The sequence below is a fragment of the Gracilinanus agilis genome, chromosome 6 (assembly GCF_016433145.1).
Source record: "Gracilinanus agilis isolate LMUSP501 chromosome 6, AgileGrace, whole genome shotgun sequence".
NCBI lineage: Eukaryota > Metazoa > Chordata > Mammalia > Didelphimorphia > Didelphidae > Gracilinanus > Gracilinanus agilis.
Genome location: NC_058135.1, coordinates 79,584,944 through 79,600,316, shown reverse-complemented (window position 1 = coordinate 79,600,316; position 15,373 = coordinate 79,584,944). Strand labels below are relative to the sequence as shown.

At 40.6% G+C, this 15,373-nt stretch overlaps 1 protein-coding gene across 1 annotated transcript in view; it reads right to left on the bottom strand.

The window, feature by feature from the left end:
• Window positions 1–12,355, bottom strand: part of DCTD (dCMP deaminase) — a 43,317-nt gene extending 30,962 nt beyond the window's left edge. Inside the window, exons 1-3 of the mRNA XM_044681186.1 lie at window positions 12,333–12,355; window positions 10,613–10,727; window positions 9,352–9,487 (exon numbers count right to left, since the gene is read on the bottom strand). Coding sequence (XP_044537121.1) covers window positions 9,352–9,487; window positions 10,613–10,727; window positions 12,333–12,355 — 274 coding nt within the window. The remainder of the gene's footprint in view (window positions 1–9,351; window positions 9,488–10,612; window positions 10,728–12,332) is intronic.
• Between the last annotated feature and the right edge of the window lie 3,018 nt (window positions 12,356–15,373).

The window sequence follows — 15,373 nt, the reverse complement described above, 5'->3', positions numbered from 1 at the left end:
GATGGAAGGAAGGAAGGAAGGAAGGAAGGAAGGAAGGAAGGAAGGAAGGAAGGAAGGAAGGAAGGAAGGAAGGAAGGAAGGAAGGAAGGAAGGAGGGAGCATTTACGAAGTACCTACTCTTTTCCAGGCATTGTGCTAAGTGCTTTACAAATATTATCTCATTTGATAATGGGAAAAGAGATGGGGAAAGAGATACTTTATTGATAAATAGGATCTTAAAATAAAATTCACAAGGAGGTCTTCACACCTTCTAATATTAATGATGCCAACTTATTTTTCTCTCGTTTCAGGAAAAATGGATGAAGTTGTTTAACTGGGCAAGGCCAATCTTCATTTTCTTCATTAGAATTACAACCAGGGGGCAAGGGGGGGGGGTGGCAACAGGGGTTCAGTGGATTGAGAGCTAGACCCAGAGATGGGAGATCCTGGGTTCAAAACTGGCCTCAGACTCTTCCTAGCTATGTGACCCTGGGCAAATCACTTAACCCCTATTGCCTTAAAAAAAAAAAAAATTACAACCTGGCATAGAGAAATCATTGACTTTGGAAACCCAAGACCTTAGTTCATATTCTCTTCTTAGGATACCTAGTTTCTTTTGAAGTTTAACTCAAGGGTCTCCTTCTCCACAGGTCCTTTCCTGATCTGTACCCTCCCCTCCCCAGCTGCCTAATGCATGAAGCTTTTCCTGACACCCCAACCTCCTCCCCACAAGTCATGTATGTCTACACATCATACGTTCTTAAAGAAGAGGGCCAAAGGTACTCACTGGTTTGGAGGAGCCAAGTCAACAGGATAAATGAAACTGACTATGGCTTAAGAACCATGAAATGATGGGTTACAGACCCAGCAGACATTCAGAAGCAGCTGTGTGTGTGCAGTCAGAAAACTGGCTAATTAAAGAGGTCAAAATAAATTCCAAATTAAAAGAAAGAGGAAAAGACTCTCTTGTGAGTACAGTTAATGTAGCTTCAACCCAATCTGCTTAAATATATTATTTAATTAGAAAAACAGACAAACATCTTCTGATATTTCTATCAATTACCATTTCTTAGAAAATTTTATGTAATTCATAACCATTTAAAACAGTCTAGGAAGGGACCTTTAGGGTATAAGGATATATTTCTAAGGGACCGTGAACTTTGATGAGAAAAAAAAATTACATTTTTGTTTTCACCACCTCTAACTGAAATTTTGCATTTTCTTCAATTATGGATATAGGCAGCCAACCAACCATTATTATTTGGAATCTATAAGCTTCCCCAGGCCACCAACGTGGGAGTTATGTAACAACAAAGAGAGCCAATAACCAATGTTTGATAGAAGGGAGAAAGAGAGAGTCTATGTGGTGAGTCCCCCTTGCACAAATCCCATCCTTACAGTTATGATATGCAAAAAAGCCCCAAATCCCTTGGTTAAAAGAACCAAGAAATTGCCTACTCCACAAATAATCTTGTTCACATAATCACCAAAACTCAGAAGTGGTTTAAGAGTGTAGGAATGCATAACATAAACCTTTTTTTGAGTCATGGACCCCACTTTCATAGTTTGGTAAAACCTGTGGAAACCTCTTCTCTGAGGTGGGAAGTGGTGAGGGAAAGGGGAAACATTTGTTAAGCATCTACTACTTAAGCATCCAGGCACTGTGCTAAGCACTTGCCAAACATTATTTCATTTGATCATTTGTTCTTAAATGCAAAAAAATAAAAATAGGAATTAAAAAAGAAAACATCACTTTCTATCGATATGGACCTCAGCTTAAGAGCCCCTGATTCTCAACCCCAACTCATATCTAAACTCAAATTCACTCTAAAATATTCCCTCTCTCTGCCATCCAGCCTTTCCTTAGTGGAGCCTGAGGGAGAATCCACTATCAATGTGGAATGGAGGAAGTCATACCATTCCTTAGCTCATAATGTCTCAGTCCCTCCAGGGTAAAACATTGATTCCTCAGCCCACTTGCTCAACTAATTTTTCTGGGCTTATTTCATTCTACTCTCCTTCATAAATGTGACATTCTGATCAAACAGGATTACCATCAATTCCCTTGAACTCAATGCTCCATATCCCACCTCCACACATTTTGCATAAGCCATTCCCTAATGCCTGGAATGCATTCCTTCCTTATCAATACCAAATGGAATCTTTTCCTTAAGCTTTCTTCTACCCCTTCTCCCGAGCTTAGGTGAGAGTACAGCCTCCTTTAGCTTGTTTGTGCATTTTCTGCTGATGCTATATTTTCTCCCTGCCATCAATAGAATGAGAGAGGGAGAGGGAGAAGGAGGAGGAGGAGAGGGAGAAAGAAGAGGAAGAGAGGGAGAGAGAGGGAGAAGAGGGAGAAGGAGAAAGAGGAGGAGGAGGAGAAGGAGAGGGAGAGAGAGAGAAGGAGAAAGAGGAGGAGGAGGAGAAGGAGAGGGAGAAGGAGGAGAGGGAGAGAGAAGGAGAAGGAGAAAGAGGAGGAGGAGGATAAGGAGAGGGAGGAGGAGGAGGAGGAAAGAGGAGAGGAGGGAGAGGGGGAGACAGAGAGAGAGAGAGAGAGAGAGAGAGAGAGAGAGAGAGAGAGAGAGAGAAAGAGAGAGAAAGAGAGAGAAGAAAAAGAAGAAGGAGGAGGAGGGAGAGCCAGCAAAAGGAGATGCAAGAAAGTCCCTTTCTTCAAGAAGCTTACATTCTAATAAGGGAAGATACCACATACAGGGATACAAGGGAATGTGAAGAATGGAGAACTCACAGGAGGCATGGTATGAAAATACCACAAAGGAAGCAGAGTGAGAGCTTGGGCCTGCTAATAAGCAAGTTAAGGCAAAAGCTCATGATGAGAAAGAACCAAGGAACCCAGAGCAGAATTCAGGGTTCCAGTGGGAGGGAGATGATGGCCAGGATGGGATAGAGATAGGTGGGGAATCAGGCAACAGAGGTGACGAGAAGGAAGGCCCAACTGGCTATTTTTGTTCATTATTCTTTTCCTCCTTTTCACCATTCTTATCCTACTGACTCCTAAAATATTTTCTACTTCCAAACGGATGGCCATTTTCTTAGGAGGAAACAGGGTTCAACGAAGTGAAAGCTTTATGTCCATTTGTTCTACAGAGGTTGGACAGGGCTGACATCCAAAGGCCTCTGGGCTTCCAATCTCTGATCTCCATGATCCAATTGTTTCCCCTGAGAAACTGAAATTCCGTAGAGATAAAAATATTAGGAGGGAAAAAAGACTTTATTTGTAGCACTGCACTCGCCATTATTTTAAGTTTTAACATATCTTTATGTATATTATGATGAAACACTGTTTTTAAAAGCCATTTAATGCTCTCTTAACACTTCTAAAGTATATCAGTGGTAGCCCTACTCTTGCAAAAAAAAAAAACTCTACAGAATCTAATGTCACTACCATAAATGGGATAATTAATGAATGACAGTAAAGAGCTTTGAAAGCCTACAAGGGCTACAGAGGTGTGGAAAAATAACAGGCAACCAGTGCCCCAAAACTCAATAACTAGGCAAAAAATAAAAAACACTAAAAAACTGCATTCCCCTTCTACTCTTTCTACAGAAAGAGAGCTCGTAAACACGGTTCACAAGGCATGTTGTCAACATGTGCAAAGGCAGCATCTTAATATAGACAAAATCAGCTATTTCGAGGTTGGGAAGGAGAGGCCCATAATGGCACGTGCAGCTTTCGCTGGTGGATGGCGGGTACCAGCCTGCCTCCACCTCGCTGTGACTGAAGAAGGCAGAGGGTCCCACCAGGGGGGTTACTTATTGACCAACAAGAAAGGCGCAGGTGGACAGGCGCCCACAACCCTCACAACCTCCTTCTATTGGGTAATAACTGCTACTCGACTGCCACTGGCACGCCGGAGAACCAAGAGGGAATTAGGACGTGAGGTCTTCTCACCATTCCAAAGAGGGGTTCAGGCCCAGGAACTAATAAACTGCCTCCAGGCAAGATTCTATGTGCTCAGGGAATAAATAATGACTTTTGGTTTCCACTTATTTCAATCCAGAATGTCTAATGATGACCTTTTAATTTCTAAAATGTACATTCTAATATATATAACCCAGTGGAACTGCTTGTCAACTCTGGGAGGGGGGAGGGAAAAAGGAGGTGGGGAATAATAAGAATCATGTGACCATGGAAAAAAATTTAAAAATTAAATTAAAAAGAAATAAAAAGGACATTCTCTATATGTATAACCCAGTGGAACTGCTTGTCAACTCTGGGAGGGGAGAGAGAAGAATCATGTAACCATGGAAAAAAATTTTTAATTAAATTAAAAATAAATAAAAATAAAAAAATAAAGTGGATGTTTTATACATGCAGAACTCAGTAGAATTGCTTATCAGCTCCAGGAATGGGGAGAGAGGAGGGGGGACAACATGAATCATGTAACTTTAGAAAAGTTATTAGTAAATTTGTTATTGGAATAAAATAAAGATAAAAAATAATAAAATGTACATTCTAAAATGTAAAATCTATTACATTAAGAGTTCGGATGTGTACTTACTCAACATTAATCTTCTCTTCCCATTTCCTACCATTGAGAACTTAAAAAATAATTCATACAAAATCTGCATAAAATTTTTAACATTTTTTTTTTGCTTATTACAATCAGCTTTAGAGTTGATGCATTTGCATTGATACCTTATACTCTTCTAATTTTCTCATCTTTTTGCACTGCTACTCTGCTAGTCCTTTTAAGCAAGCTAAATTCTTGCAAACAAAAAATTGTCCTAGTTGGAAAATATTAGACATGCTCTGCAATGATCCTTCCCACATTTGCTTTCAGGGAGTAAATACTTTAAGTATTTTTTACTTCATTAAACTTTATTTTATTAAATTTTTTTAAAATTTTTAATTGAATTAATTAAATTATTAAATAAAAATGAAAATTATTTAAAAATAAAACTATAATAGTAAAGATTAGTTATTATGATGATGATTAGCATAATTAAAATAACTATATTTTTATTATCTGAAAGAATCTAGAGGTGTGATACTTGAACTGCTACTGGAGAAAGCCAGATTGGTGCAGCAGGAAGAATGCTGGACGCTGGTCTGGATTTAACACCAACTCAGCCAGAAACTACCTTGGTGATCTTGGGCAACTCATCTCGTGTCTAGGCCTCAGTTTCCTCATCTATAAAATGAGCTTGAGAAAGAAATGGCAAACCACTCCAGTATCTTTACCAAGAAAACCCCAATTGGGGTTCACAAAGAGGAGAACATGACTAAAAAGAATGAACAACTTCCCTAGGCCTGGCACTCTATCCACTGTGCTACCTAGCTACTATATAAATGCTAGCTATTATTATTTTATTATTATTATTATTGTTATTATTATTATCTCTACTATCCTGTAAATGGGAGAAATGACACAGAACTGGACTGTAAGATTTCAAAAAAAAGGAAAAACAGTGACGTCTTCAAATAAATGGCCAGTGAGCTTGATGACCATTTCTAGAACAATTCTAACTTTGTGTGTGTGTGTGTGTGTGTGTGTGTGTGTGTGTGTGTGTGTGTGTGTGTAAGAATTAAAAAAGAAAGCAGGCATCGTTAGAAGTCAACATGAGGAACAAGTCAATGGCACACTCATCCCGTTTCCTTAGCGAATGGGATACCAGCCTGGCAGACCAAAGGACAGTTATTCACATTCCAAGATAAATCGACAGAAGTTTCTCAGGCTTTCCCTGTGGACCAGACGGGTAGGGGGATGGCCAGAGAGGAAGGATGGTGATTAAATGGACCAATGTCATCTTAGAAGGAGCTTCTCGTGGAATGTGCCACCCCCCCACACCCCCAGGATCTATTCTCGGTCCTTTGCCCTTAACAATTTTTGTTAATGACTTCAAGAAAGGTACAGATGGCATGGTTAGCTAAAGTTAGAAATGAAAGGGAGCTTGGGGCAAGAGCAAACCCACTGAGTGACAGAATTGGGATTCGGAAAGATCTTAAAAGGCTAGAACTGTGGGCCAAATGAAGTAAGATGAATTGAGTAGGGATGTTAAAAAAAATTCTTGATTTGGGATTCAAAAGAATCAACTTCTCCATTTCAAGGTGTAGGAAAGATGGGACTGGACAAAAATTCCTATAAAAAGGACCTAGGAAGATGGGTAAACTAAAGATATTTGATGGGATAACAAAAAACAAAACAAAAAAAGTGTCCCTGGTTCTGTCTGTCAGAAATCAACCAAGGGCCCACTTGTGGCTGGCAGCATTCTGTCAGCTGTCTGTCCCTCCATCTGTCCAACCTCTGTGGAACTAGACAAGTAGAGAGGGTCAAGGATTGTGATAGGATTTTCCTTTACCAGCTATTGATGGCTAAAAAGGGAGAGAAAGATTTCTGACCCACTCTCCTATTTAATCATGGATCTGAGCTGAATTTGCAACACCAATCAGAAAAGGTTCCCTACCATAAGGGTATTTTGTGTCCAGTTTCTTCTCTGCTGTCCTTCTCCAGGGAAGCAAGTCATCACTGCACCCATTGGGCATCCCGTTGTACCCAATTCCAACAATTTTGTTTTCTGCGTTGACAATGCAAGCGCCAACCTAGGTAGGAAAAAAAAAAAACTCAAATGGTTTCAATTTGAGAACCAGACTTAGAATCAGGCCATTGTTTTTCAGTGGTTTAAAAAGGGAAAAATAATAATGAAAATGATGATACATAGACACTATGGCATATGTGGGTATGGACCTGGCCTCAGAGGCAGGAGACTTGATCTGAGTATCACTTTGGGCATATTCTAGTACATGAAAAGCAAAAAATTTTGGATTTTTTTTCAGTATTGTATTTATTATTTGGTATAAGTAAGTAAGTATGTCGCAGGAAATACTCATCTTAGAATCACATGCAGCTTTGAGGGGAATGCTGATAAAGTAGGTTTTCCTCATGGTTTCTTCATAAAACTGATAATTCTGTGCATTATAATCATCACCAATTGAATTAATATATTGTGGCAACCTTGAAACATTGAATTTCTGTTTACCATTACAAAAGGTCTAATTATTTGGTTTGTTCTATTTATTTTTAATAATAAATTTCCACATAAAGCAAAAATATCAGAATATTTTTGCTTTATGTGGAAATTTATTATTAAAAATAAAAAATAATGGCTGAGAAATCATTTTTGGTTTTGTCACTGGTTTTGTCAAATTGTTCTGCTTGTAATAGTGATGAGAAAACAAATGCTTTATCAAATTGTTCTGATTGATTTCTCATCACTATTATAAGCAGAACAATTTGACAAAACCAGAAAGTGCCTAAGTCCAGATCCACCAAAATAGAAGACACAGAGGGGTACTCTTATCTCGTTAAGAGTGCAATTTGTATATTCTCTCTTTTCCTGTATCCCAAGCGCCTCACACACAGCAGATGCTCAATAAATGATTCTTGATTGACTGATTGGCTGACTGATTACCCATCTCTCGATCCTGCCCCAACCATCCACCCAAGTCTTTCAACCAATTCCTGCCGCAATGAGGCAGTTAACTGAAGAACCTAACAATGTACTCAGGCGGCAAACTAAGAAATAAAACTGGGAATGTGAGACGGCAGATTTATCCTAAATCTTAAAATTAATGGTTAGTCTGCCAAGTTTTCCCACTTCTGCCATTAACGGGCATACAGGCATCTTACTGAGTGGGAGTGAATTATACTCGGCCAAATGTTCTTACCTGGGAGTTGGGATCTTTGCTCCTCTGGGCTGATAAAAAAGCCACGGCCATGAAGTACTCAGGCCATTCCAAATAGTCATCCCTTTTTTTACAGGGTAAGTCGCTGGGGCTTGGGCTGCAGGAAGGACAGAAGCAAACAGGATAATGAGGATGATGACCCAGCATCTGAGAAAGGCAAAGGGCTCATTGGTCAACAATCCAATGGATGGACCATTGGGTTTGAAGTCGGGAAGACTCATCTTCATGAGTTCAATTCCAGCCTCAGACCTGTATGATCCTGGAGGTTAGTAAATGCTTGTTGACTGACACTAATGTGAATTATGAATGAGATAAAGGAAACGGGGGTTATGGTTCACTAGAGCACATAGGAAGCTGTCTGGGTTCAAGTGCCAGGCTTATCAGAGAAGTCATGTGGAAATCGCACAAATGAGGTCTAGGAAGAATTCCAATAATTCCAAAATTTAAAATAAAAATTAAAAAATAAATCCAAAATAGAATTCCAGAAGCTTTGATTGAGGATCTGGTTTTTAGAGTTATAATAGAATGGTGGATCTAGAGGCAGAAAGACCCTCTTCTAATCCCACCTTGGATCTTTACTTGCTTTGAAGCAAGTCAATTCAGCTCTGAGTCTCAGTTTTTCTCTGCTGTAAAACAGGGATAACTGCAGCTGCATTCACCTCCTAGGATAGTCTAAGGCTGAAATGCAATAATATGTGCAAAGCATNTGTGTGTGTGTGTGTGTGTGTGTGTGTGTGTGTGTGTGTGTGTGTGTGTGTGTGTGTGTGTGTGTGTAAGAATTAAAAAAGAAAGCAGGCATCGTTAGAAGTCAACATGAGGAACAAGTCAATGGCACACTCATCCCGTTTCCTTAGCGAATGGGATACCAGCCTGGCAGACCAAAGAACAGTTATTCACATTTCAAGATAAATCGACAGAAGTTTCTCAGGCTTTCCCTGTGGACCAGACGGGTAGGGGGATGGCCAGAGAGGAAGGATGGTGATTAAATGGACCAATGTCATCTTAGAAGGAGCTTCTCGTGGAATGTGCCACCCCCCCACACCCCCAGGATCTATTCTCGGTCCTTTGCCCTTAACAATTTTTGTTAATGACTTCAAGAAAGGTACAGATGGCATGGTTAGCTAAAGTTAGAAATGAAAGGGAGCTTGGGGCAAGAGCAAACCCACTGAGTGACAGAATTGGGATTCGGAAAGATCTTAAAAGGCTAGAACTGTGGGCCAAATGAAGTAAGATGAATTGAGTAGGGATGTTAAAAAAAATTCTTGATTTGGGATTCAAAAGAATCAACTTCTCCATTTCAAGGTGTAGGAAAGATGGGACTGGACAAAAATTCCTATAAAAAGGACCTAGGAAGATGGGTAAACTAAAGATATTTGATGGGATAACAAAAAACAAAACAAAAAAAGTGTCCCTGGTTCTGTCTGTCAGAAATCAACCAAGGGCCCACTTGTGGCTGGCAGCATTCTGTCAGCTGTCTGTCCCTCCATCTGTCCAACCTCTGTGGAACTAGACAAGTAGAGAGGGTCAAGGGATTCAAGGATTGTGATAGGATTTTCCTTTACCAGCTATTGATGGCTAAAAAGGGAGAGAAAGATTTCTGACCCACTCTCCTATTTAATCATGGATCTGAGCTGAATTTGCAACACCAATCAGAAAAGGTTCCCTACCATAAGGGTATTTTGTGTCCAGTTTCTTCTCTGCTGTCCTTCTCCAGGGAAGCAAGTCATCACTGCACCCATTGGGCATCCCGTTGTACCCAATTCCAACAATTTTGTTTTCTGCGTTGACAATGCAAGCGCCAACCTAGGTAGGAAAAAAAAAAAACTCAAATGGTTTCAATTTGAGAACCAGACTTAGAATCAGGCCATTGTTTTTCAGTGGTTTAAAAAGGGAAAAATAATAATGAAAATGATGATACATAGACACTATGGCATATGTGGGTATGGACCTGGCCTCAGAGGCAGGAGACTTGATCTGAGTATCACTTTGGGCATATTCTAGTACATGAAAAGCAAAAAATTTTGGATTTTTTTTCAGTATTGTATTTATTATTTGGTATAAGTAAGTAAATATGTCGCAGGAAATACTCATCTTAGAATCACATGCAGCTTTGAGGGGAATGCTGATAAAGTAGGTTTTCCTCATGGTTTCTTCATAAAACTGATAATTCTGTGCATTATAATCATCACCAATTGAATTAATATATTGTGGCAACCTTGAAACATTGAATTTCTGTTTACCATTACAAAAGGTCTAATTATTTGGTTTGTTCTATTTATTTTTAATAATAAATTTCCACATAAAGCAAAAATATCAGAATATTTTTGCTTTATGTGGAAATTTATTATTAAAAATAAAAAATAATGGCTGAGAAATCATTTTTGGTTTTGTCACTGGTTTTGTCAAATTGTTCTGCTTGTAATAGTGATGAGAAAACAAATGCTTTATCAAATTGTTCTGATTGATTTCTCATCACTATTATAAGCAGAACAATTTGACAAAACCAGAAAGTGCCTAAGTCCAGATCCACCAAAATAGAAGACACAGAGGGGTACTCTTATCTCGTTAAGAGTGCAATTTGTATATTCTCTCTTTTCCTGTATCCCAAGCGCCTCACACACAGCAGATGCTCAATAAATGATTCTTGATTGACTGATTGGCTGACTGATTACCCATCTCTCGATCCTGCCCCAACCATCCACCCAAGTCTTTCAACCAATTCCTGCCGCAATGAGGCAGTTAACTGAAGAACCTAACAATGTACTCAGGCGGCAAACTAAGAAATAAAACTGGGAATGTGAGACGGCAGATTTATCCTAAATCTTAAAATTAATGGTTAGTCTGCCAAGTTTTCCCACTTCTGCCATTAACGGGCATACAGGCATCTTACTGAGTGGGAGTGAATTATACTCGGCCAAATGTTCTTACCTGGGAGTTGGGATCTTTGCTCCTCTGGGCTGATAAAAAAGCCACGGCCATGAAGTACTCAGGCCATTCCAAATAGTCATCCCTTTTTTTACAGGGTAAGTCGCTGGGGCTTGGGCTGCAGGAAGGACAGAAGCAAACAGGATAATGAGGATGATGACCCAGCATCTGAGAAAGGCAAAGGGCTCATTGGTCAACAATCCAATGGATGGAGCATTGGGTTTGAAGTCGGGAAGACTCATCTTCATGAGTTCAATTCCAGCCTCAGACCTGTATGATCCTGGAGGTTAGTAAATGCTTGTTGACTGACACTAATGTGAATTATGAATGAGATAAAGGAAACGGGGGTTATGGTTCACTAGAGCACATAGGAAGCTGTCTGGGTTCAAGTGCCAGGCTTATCAGAGAAGTCATGTGGAAATCGCACAAATGAGGTCTAGGAAGAATTCCAATAATTCCAAAATTTAAAATAAAAATTAAAAAATAAATCCAAAATAGAATTCCAGAAGCTTTGATTGAGGATCTGGTTTTTAGAGTTATAATAGAATGGTGGATCTAGAGGCAGAAAGACCCTCTTCTAATCCCACCTTGGATCTTTACTTGCTTTGAAGCAAGTCAATTCAGCTCTGAGTCTCAGTTTTTCTCTGCTGTAAAACAGGGATAACTGCAGCTGCATTCATCTCCTAGGATAGTCTAAGGCTGAAATGCAATAATATGTGCAAAGCATTTGCAAACATTCACGTAAAAATATATAGTAATTTAATTAATTTTATATTATAATATATAAATAACTAAAAATAATATAGAAATATATCATGTAAATATCTAAATTATATATAATTAGTAATATAATTATTAGTACTAATAATATAAATCTGTTACTACTATTATTATTGCTTCACAAAGGTGTGATAAAAAGAAAACTAGTAATCAGTCAAGGAACGGCACTTAAAAGTATTAGCATGGGAAAACTAACTTTTAATACTTTTAATAGGGAATGCCAAGGTTATATATAGTTTCTCTGTCCCAAAAGATTCCCTTGGCAAAATGGTGGTATCACAAGAGTGCCCTGGGCTTAGAATAAGGATCTGTGTTCAAATCCTGTCGGCCTTTTACAAGTTTTGTTATTCTGGGCAAGTCCCTCATCTGTAAAATGGGAATGGTTGCACCTAGCTTACAGGGCATAAGATGCTTCTAAAGAAATGCAAGCAAAGATGATTCCGCTGCTTTGCAAACTCCTGGCTATTATGACTGTTATTATTATTATGGGTATTTGAGGAAGAGGGAGCTCCAAGGTAGGTTACAAGGGGCTCTGCTCCTACACCCCTTTTTCTCATATCCGAGGTAGTAGGGCCAAAGCACATCACGGGGCAGGAAGGGCGGCTTTAACACAGACCCGGGAGAAAATTCCAAGCCCTCCGGAAGCCAGTGCTTTTCCTTAGCGGGAAGCCAGGAAAATACACTTGAAAATGACTAGGATTTCCCAGAAGCACACCCCGCTAACCTCCACCCCGGGGCGTCTCCGGACCGCACGCACAACTGCACCAGACTGGGGCCCCGGAACCTGGCACGTGGGGCCCCGGAGTGCATGGGAAGGGGAAAGGAGTGGGCAAGAAGGAGAAAACGGGTGGGGGAGAGGAAAGAGGGAGAGAGAGGAAAGAGGGAGAGGGGAGGGAAAAGGTGGAGGGGAAGGAATAGGAAAGAGAAGGAAAGCAGAGCGTACCCAGCGAGCTGGTCTCCGCTCATCTTGTTGCCGCCCCTGCCGCAGCCGCCTTCCCGCCACCAGGCGCAACCAACAAAGCGGGGTGAGGAGGAGCCGGAGGCGGAGCCGCGGTCCGGGCCCCGTAACTGCTCGGACCTCGGAGGAGGGAGCGAAGCTGAGCCCCGCCTCCTCCCCTCCCCGTATTCTCTCCTGTTCCGCGTTCAGCCTCCTCTCCACGTGCAGAGCTGCCCCTCTGGGCTTGCAAACTTCCGCCAAGTATCCTCCCCTTACACCGCCAGCTTCTCCCACGTGCGGCCGTCTCCATCCTTTTCCTAGGCGCCGAGAGGGCTCGGGGCGCCTTGGGCTTCCCCCTCTCGGAGGGGGGTGGGGGTGGCAGTTCCATCCTATTCTGTAAATGGCGTTTCCACTTCTTCCTGGCCACGTGCAGGGACTCCCTTTTGCTTCCACGAGCGATTAGCTCCAGGGGCCTCTGCTCGTCTGAGGGAGGGACTACACCTACGCCCTTCTGCCCGCCTTCCCGGGCCTCTAGCACCTGTATCCCTCACCACCTCCACCTTTCCCCATTTCTAAATCCTTGCCCAAAGGCATTTTGAATGCTGGGATTTTTAAGTGACATTCTAGATTTCTGAAGAGCCAGCGGTTGGTTGGAGAAGAATGGGGTTCCCAGGCTTGCTTCTGGATGATACCTAGCCAGGTTTTGTTCCCCTGGGACCGAAAGAAAACCTGAATGTAACCCCGTGTAAATTAGATGAGAGTAATGAAGCTCGGGTCTGCAGAAGGCTGAGGGTTTGGGGGACAACTAAGAAACGGACCCAGAAATCCAAAGGTCTGGATTGGGTTTGTGATGCCTCATACCATTAGCATTCTGAATGACCCGTTGCAAGAAATTGGAAGTAATATTTGCTTCTTATGAAACTTAAGGGATTTGGTTCGGGTCCCAGCTTTGTGAACTTGAGTAAGGTAACTTTCCAAGCCTTAGTTTCTTCCTCTGTAAAATAAATGGACTGCATTTTACTTGTTTGGACAAGCCCTGAGAAATCAGTCTGGGGACTCCATGAAAAAGATTATCCGTTGCCCAAGAAGGAACTGATGGGGTCTGAATGCAGACTGAAGCATGCCATTCTTTTCCATGAATTTTTCTCCAGGATAAGGCATGTGTCTTCTTTCACAATATGACCAACATGGAACGGTCTGATAATATCTCTACAAACACATCATATTACCTGCCAGTTAGGGGAGAGAGGAGACGTGGAAGGGAAGGAGAGAATGCGGATTGCAAAATGTCAGAAACCATTATTAAAAATTGTATAAATGTGTAATCTGAAAAAAAAATAAAAATAAATGAATCTGAGTAGGATCCTCACTCCTCAGTTCACAAGCCAGGACCTAAAGTCATTGATCATTCTGGCCCTCAGTTACCTCATCTGTAAAATGAAGAGGTTAGATGACCTAGGGAGACTCTTCCAGATCTAAATCTCTTACCCTTTGAAGGTTTGATTTTTATGACCCACAACTCTGATCTCAAAACAACTATTCTTCCAATAACTGGCCCCCTAAATCTGGTGAATTGTTTTTATCTCTCTAGGGTTCTTGTCCCCCATTCACCCATAAGCTCCATGTAGACAAAGCCTTACCAAGTTTTATAATTCCCACAGTGCCTAGCACCATACTTTGCACAGAGTAAGGGCTTAATAAATGTCTGCCAAGTTGAATTAAATTCAACATTGGCATAGGCACAATAAAATGACAAAAGAATTCCTTTCTCTCATGTGCCGGGTGAGTGCACTGTCAGCAATCAATAAGTAATAAATACTATAATAATCATGAGCCCTGATCTGTGAATCACATATGTGAGCTACTAATCCAAACAAAAGCTTGTTAACTATATTAATTTAGTCCAACAGAGGAAGAATGATGGGAATGAGCACTTGGCTGCTATCTCATTTCTCACAACAGCAGACACATCATTCTTTCTCTCCATGGTCCAGCCCGTGGATTCAGTAATTAAATTATATACTGCTCTTGGTTGCTGCTGGGAAAGCAAAAGAAAAAGGACTTCTTTAAGTATAGATTTTATTCTTTAGTCCCTTTGTGAAACTCAGGCTTAAATGAGCAGCATGCACAAATTTAATTATTTCCCAAGTTAAGTATGAGCTCTCTTAGACAGATGTCTACTTTCATAGGTCATTGCAACCAAAATTTTTTTGTGAAAAATGTTGAATTCCTAGCCTCTCCCATCATTCCCCAAACTTCCATTAAAGTCATATCATTACAGTTTCTGGGTCATCTCAGAATCATTCCTTTTCTCCCAACCATACCTGAAGCCCTGATAATATCACCAGTTCCCAGAATTGAAACTAGGAACTTTGGTCCCTGGGGCAGTTTCAGTAGAGTGGGGATGGGGTTGTTCACTGCAGGAATTCTTTGTTGTTGTTTTTTATATTTATATTTTAAGATGTTCCATCTTAAAATCAATACTGTGTATTGGTTCCCAGGCAGGAGAGTTGTAAGGGCTAGGCAATGGAAATTAAGTGACTTGTCCAGGGTCACACAGCTAGGAAGTATTTGAGGCCAAATTTGAACCCAGGACTTCCTGTCTCTGGGCCCTCTCAAGGCAGGAGTTCTTATCCTTAACTAATGTGCTGAACTCTTTTGGTCATCTGATGAAGCTTCTATAAAGACTCCTTTTTTTGAATAATGTTTTTAAATGCGAAAAATACATAGGATTACCCAAAAAAGCCAAAACCCAATGATACTGAAATACAGTATTAAAAAAAGGTTTTTGTTGTTTTTTTTTTAAGTCTTGAACCCCAGATTGAGAACTCTTTTCTAAGATATGGAGGTCTTGGGTTCAAATCTGGCCTCAGATACTTCCTAGCTATGTGACACTGGGCAAGTCACTTAATCCCCATTGCCTAACCCTTACATCTCTTCTGACTTGGAACCAATACTTAGTATTGATTCTAAGATGGAAGGTAAGGGTTAAGAAAGAAAGAAAGAAAGAAAGAAAGAAAGAAAGAAAGAAAGAAAGAAAGAAAGAA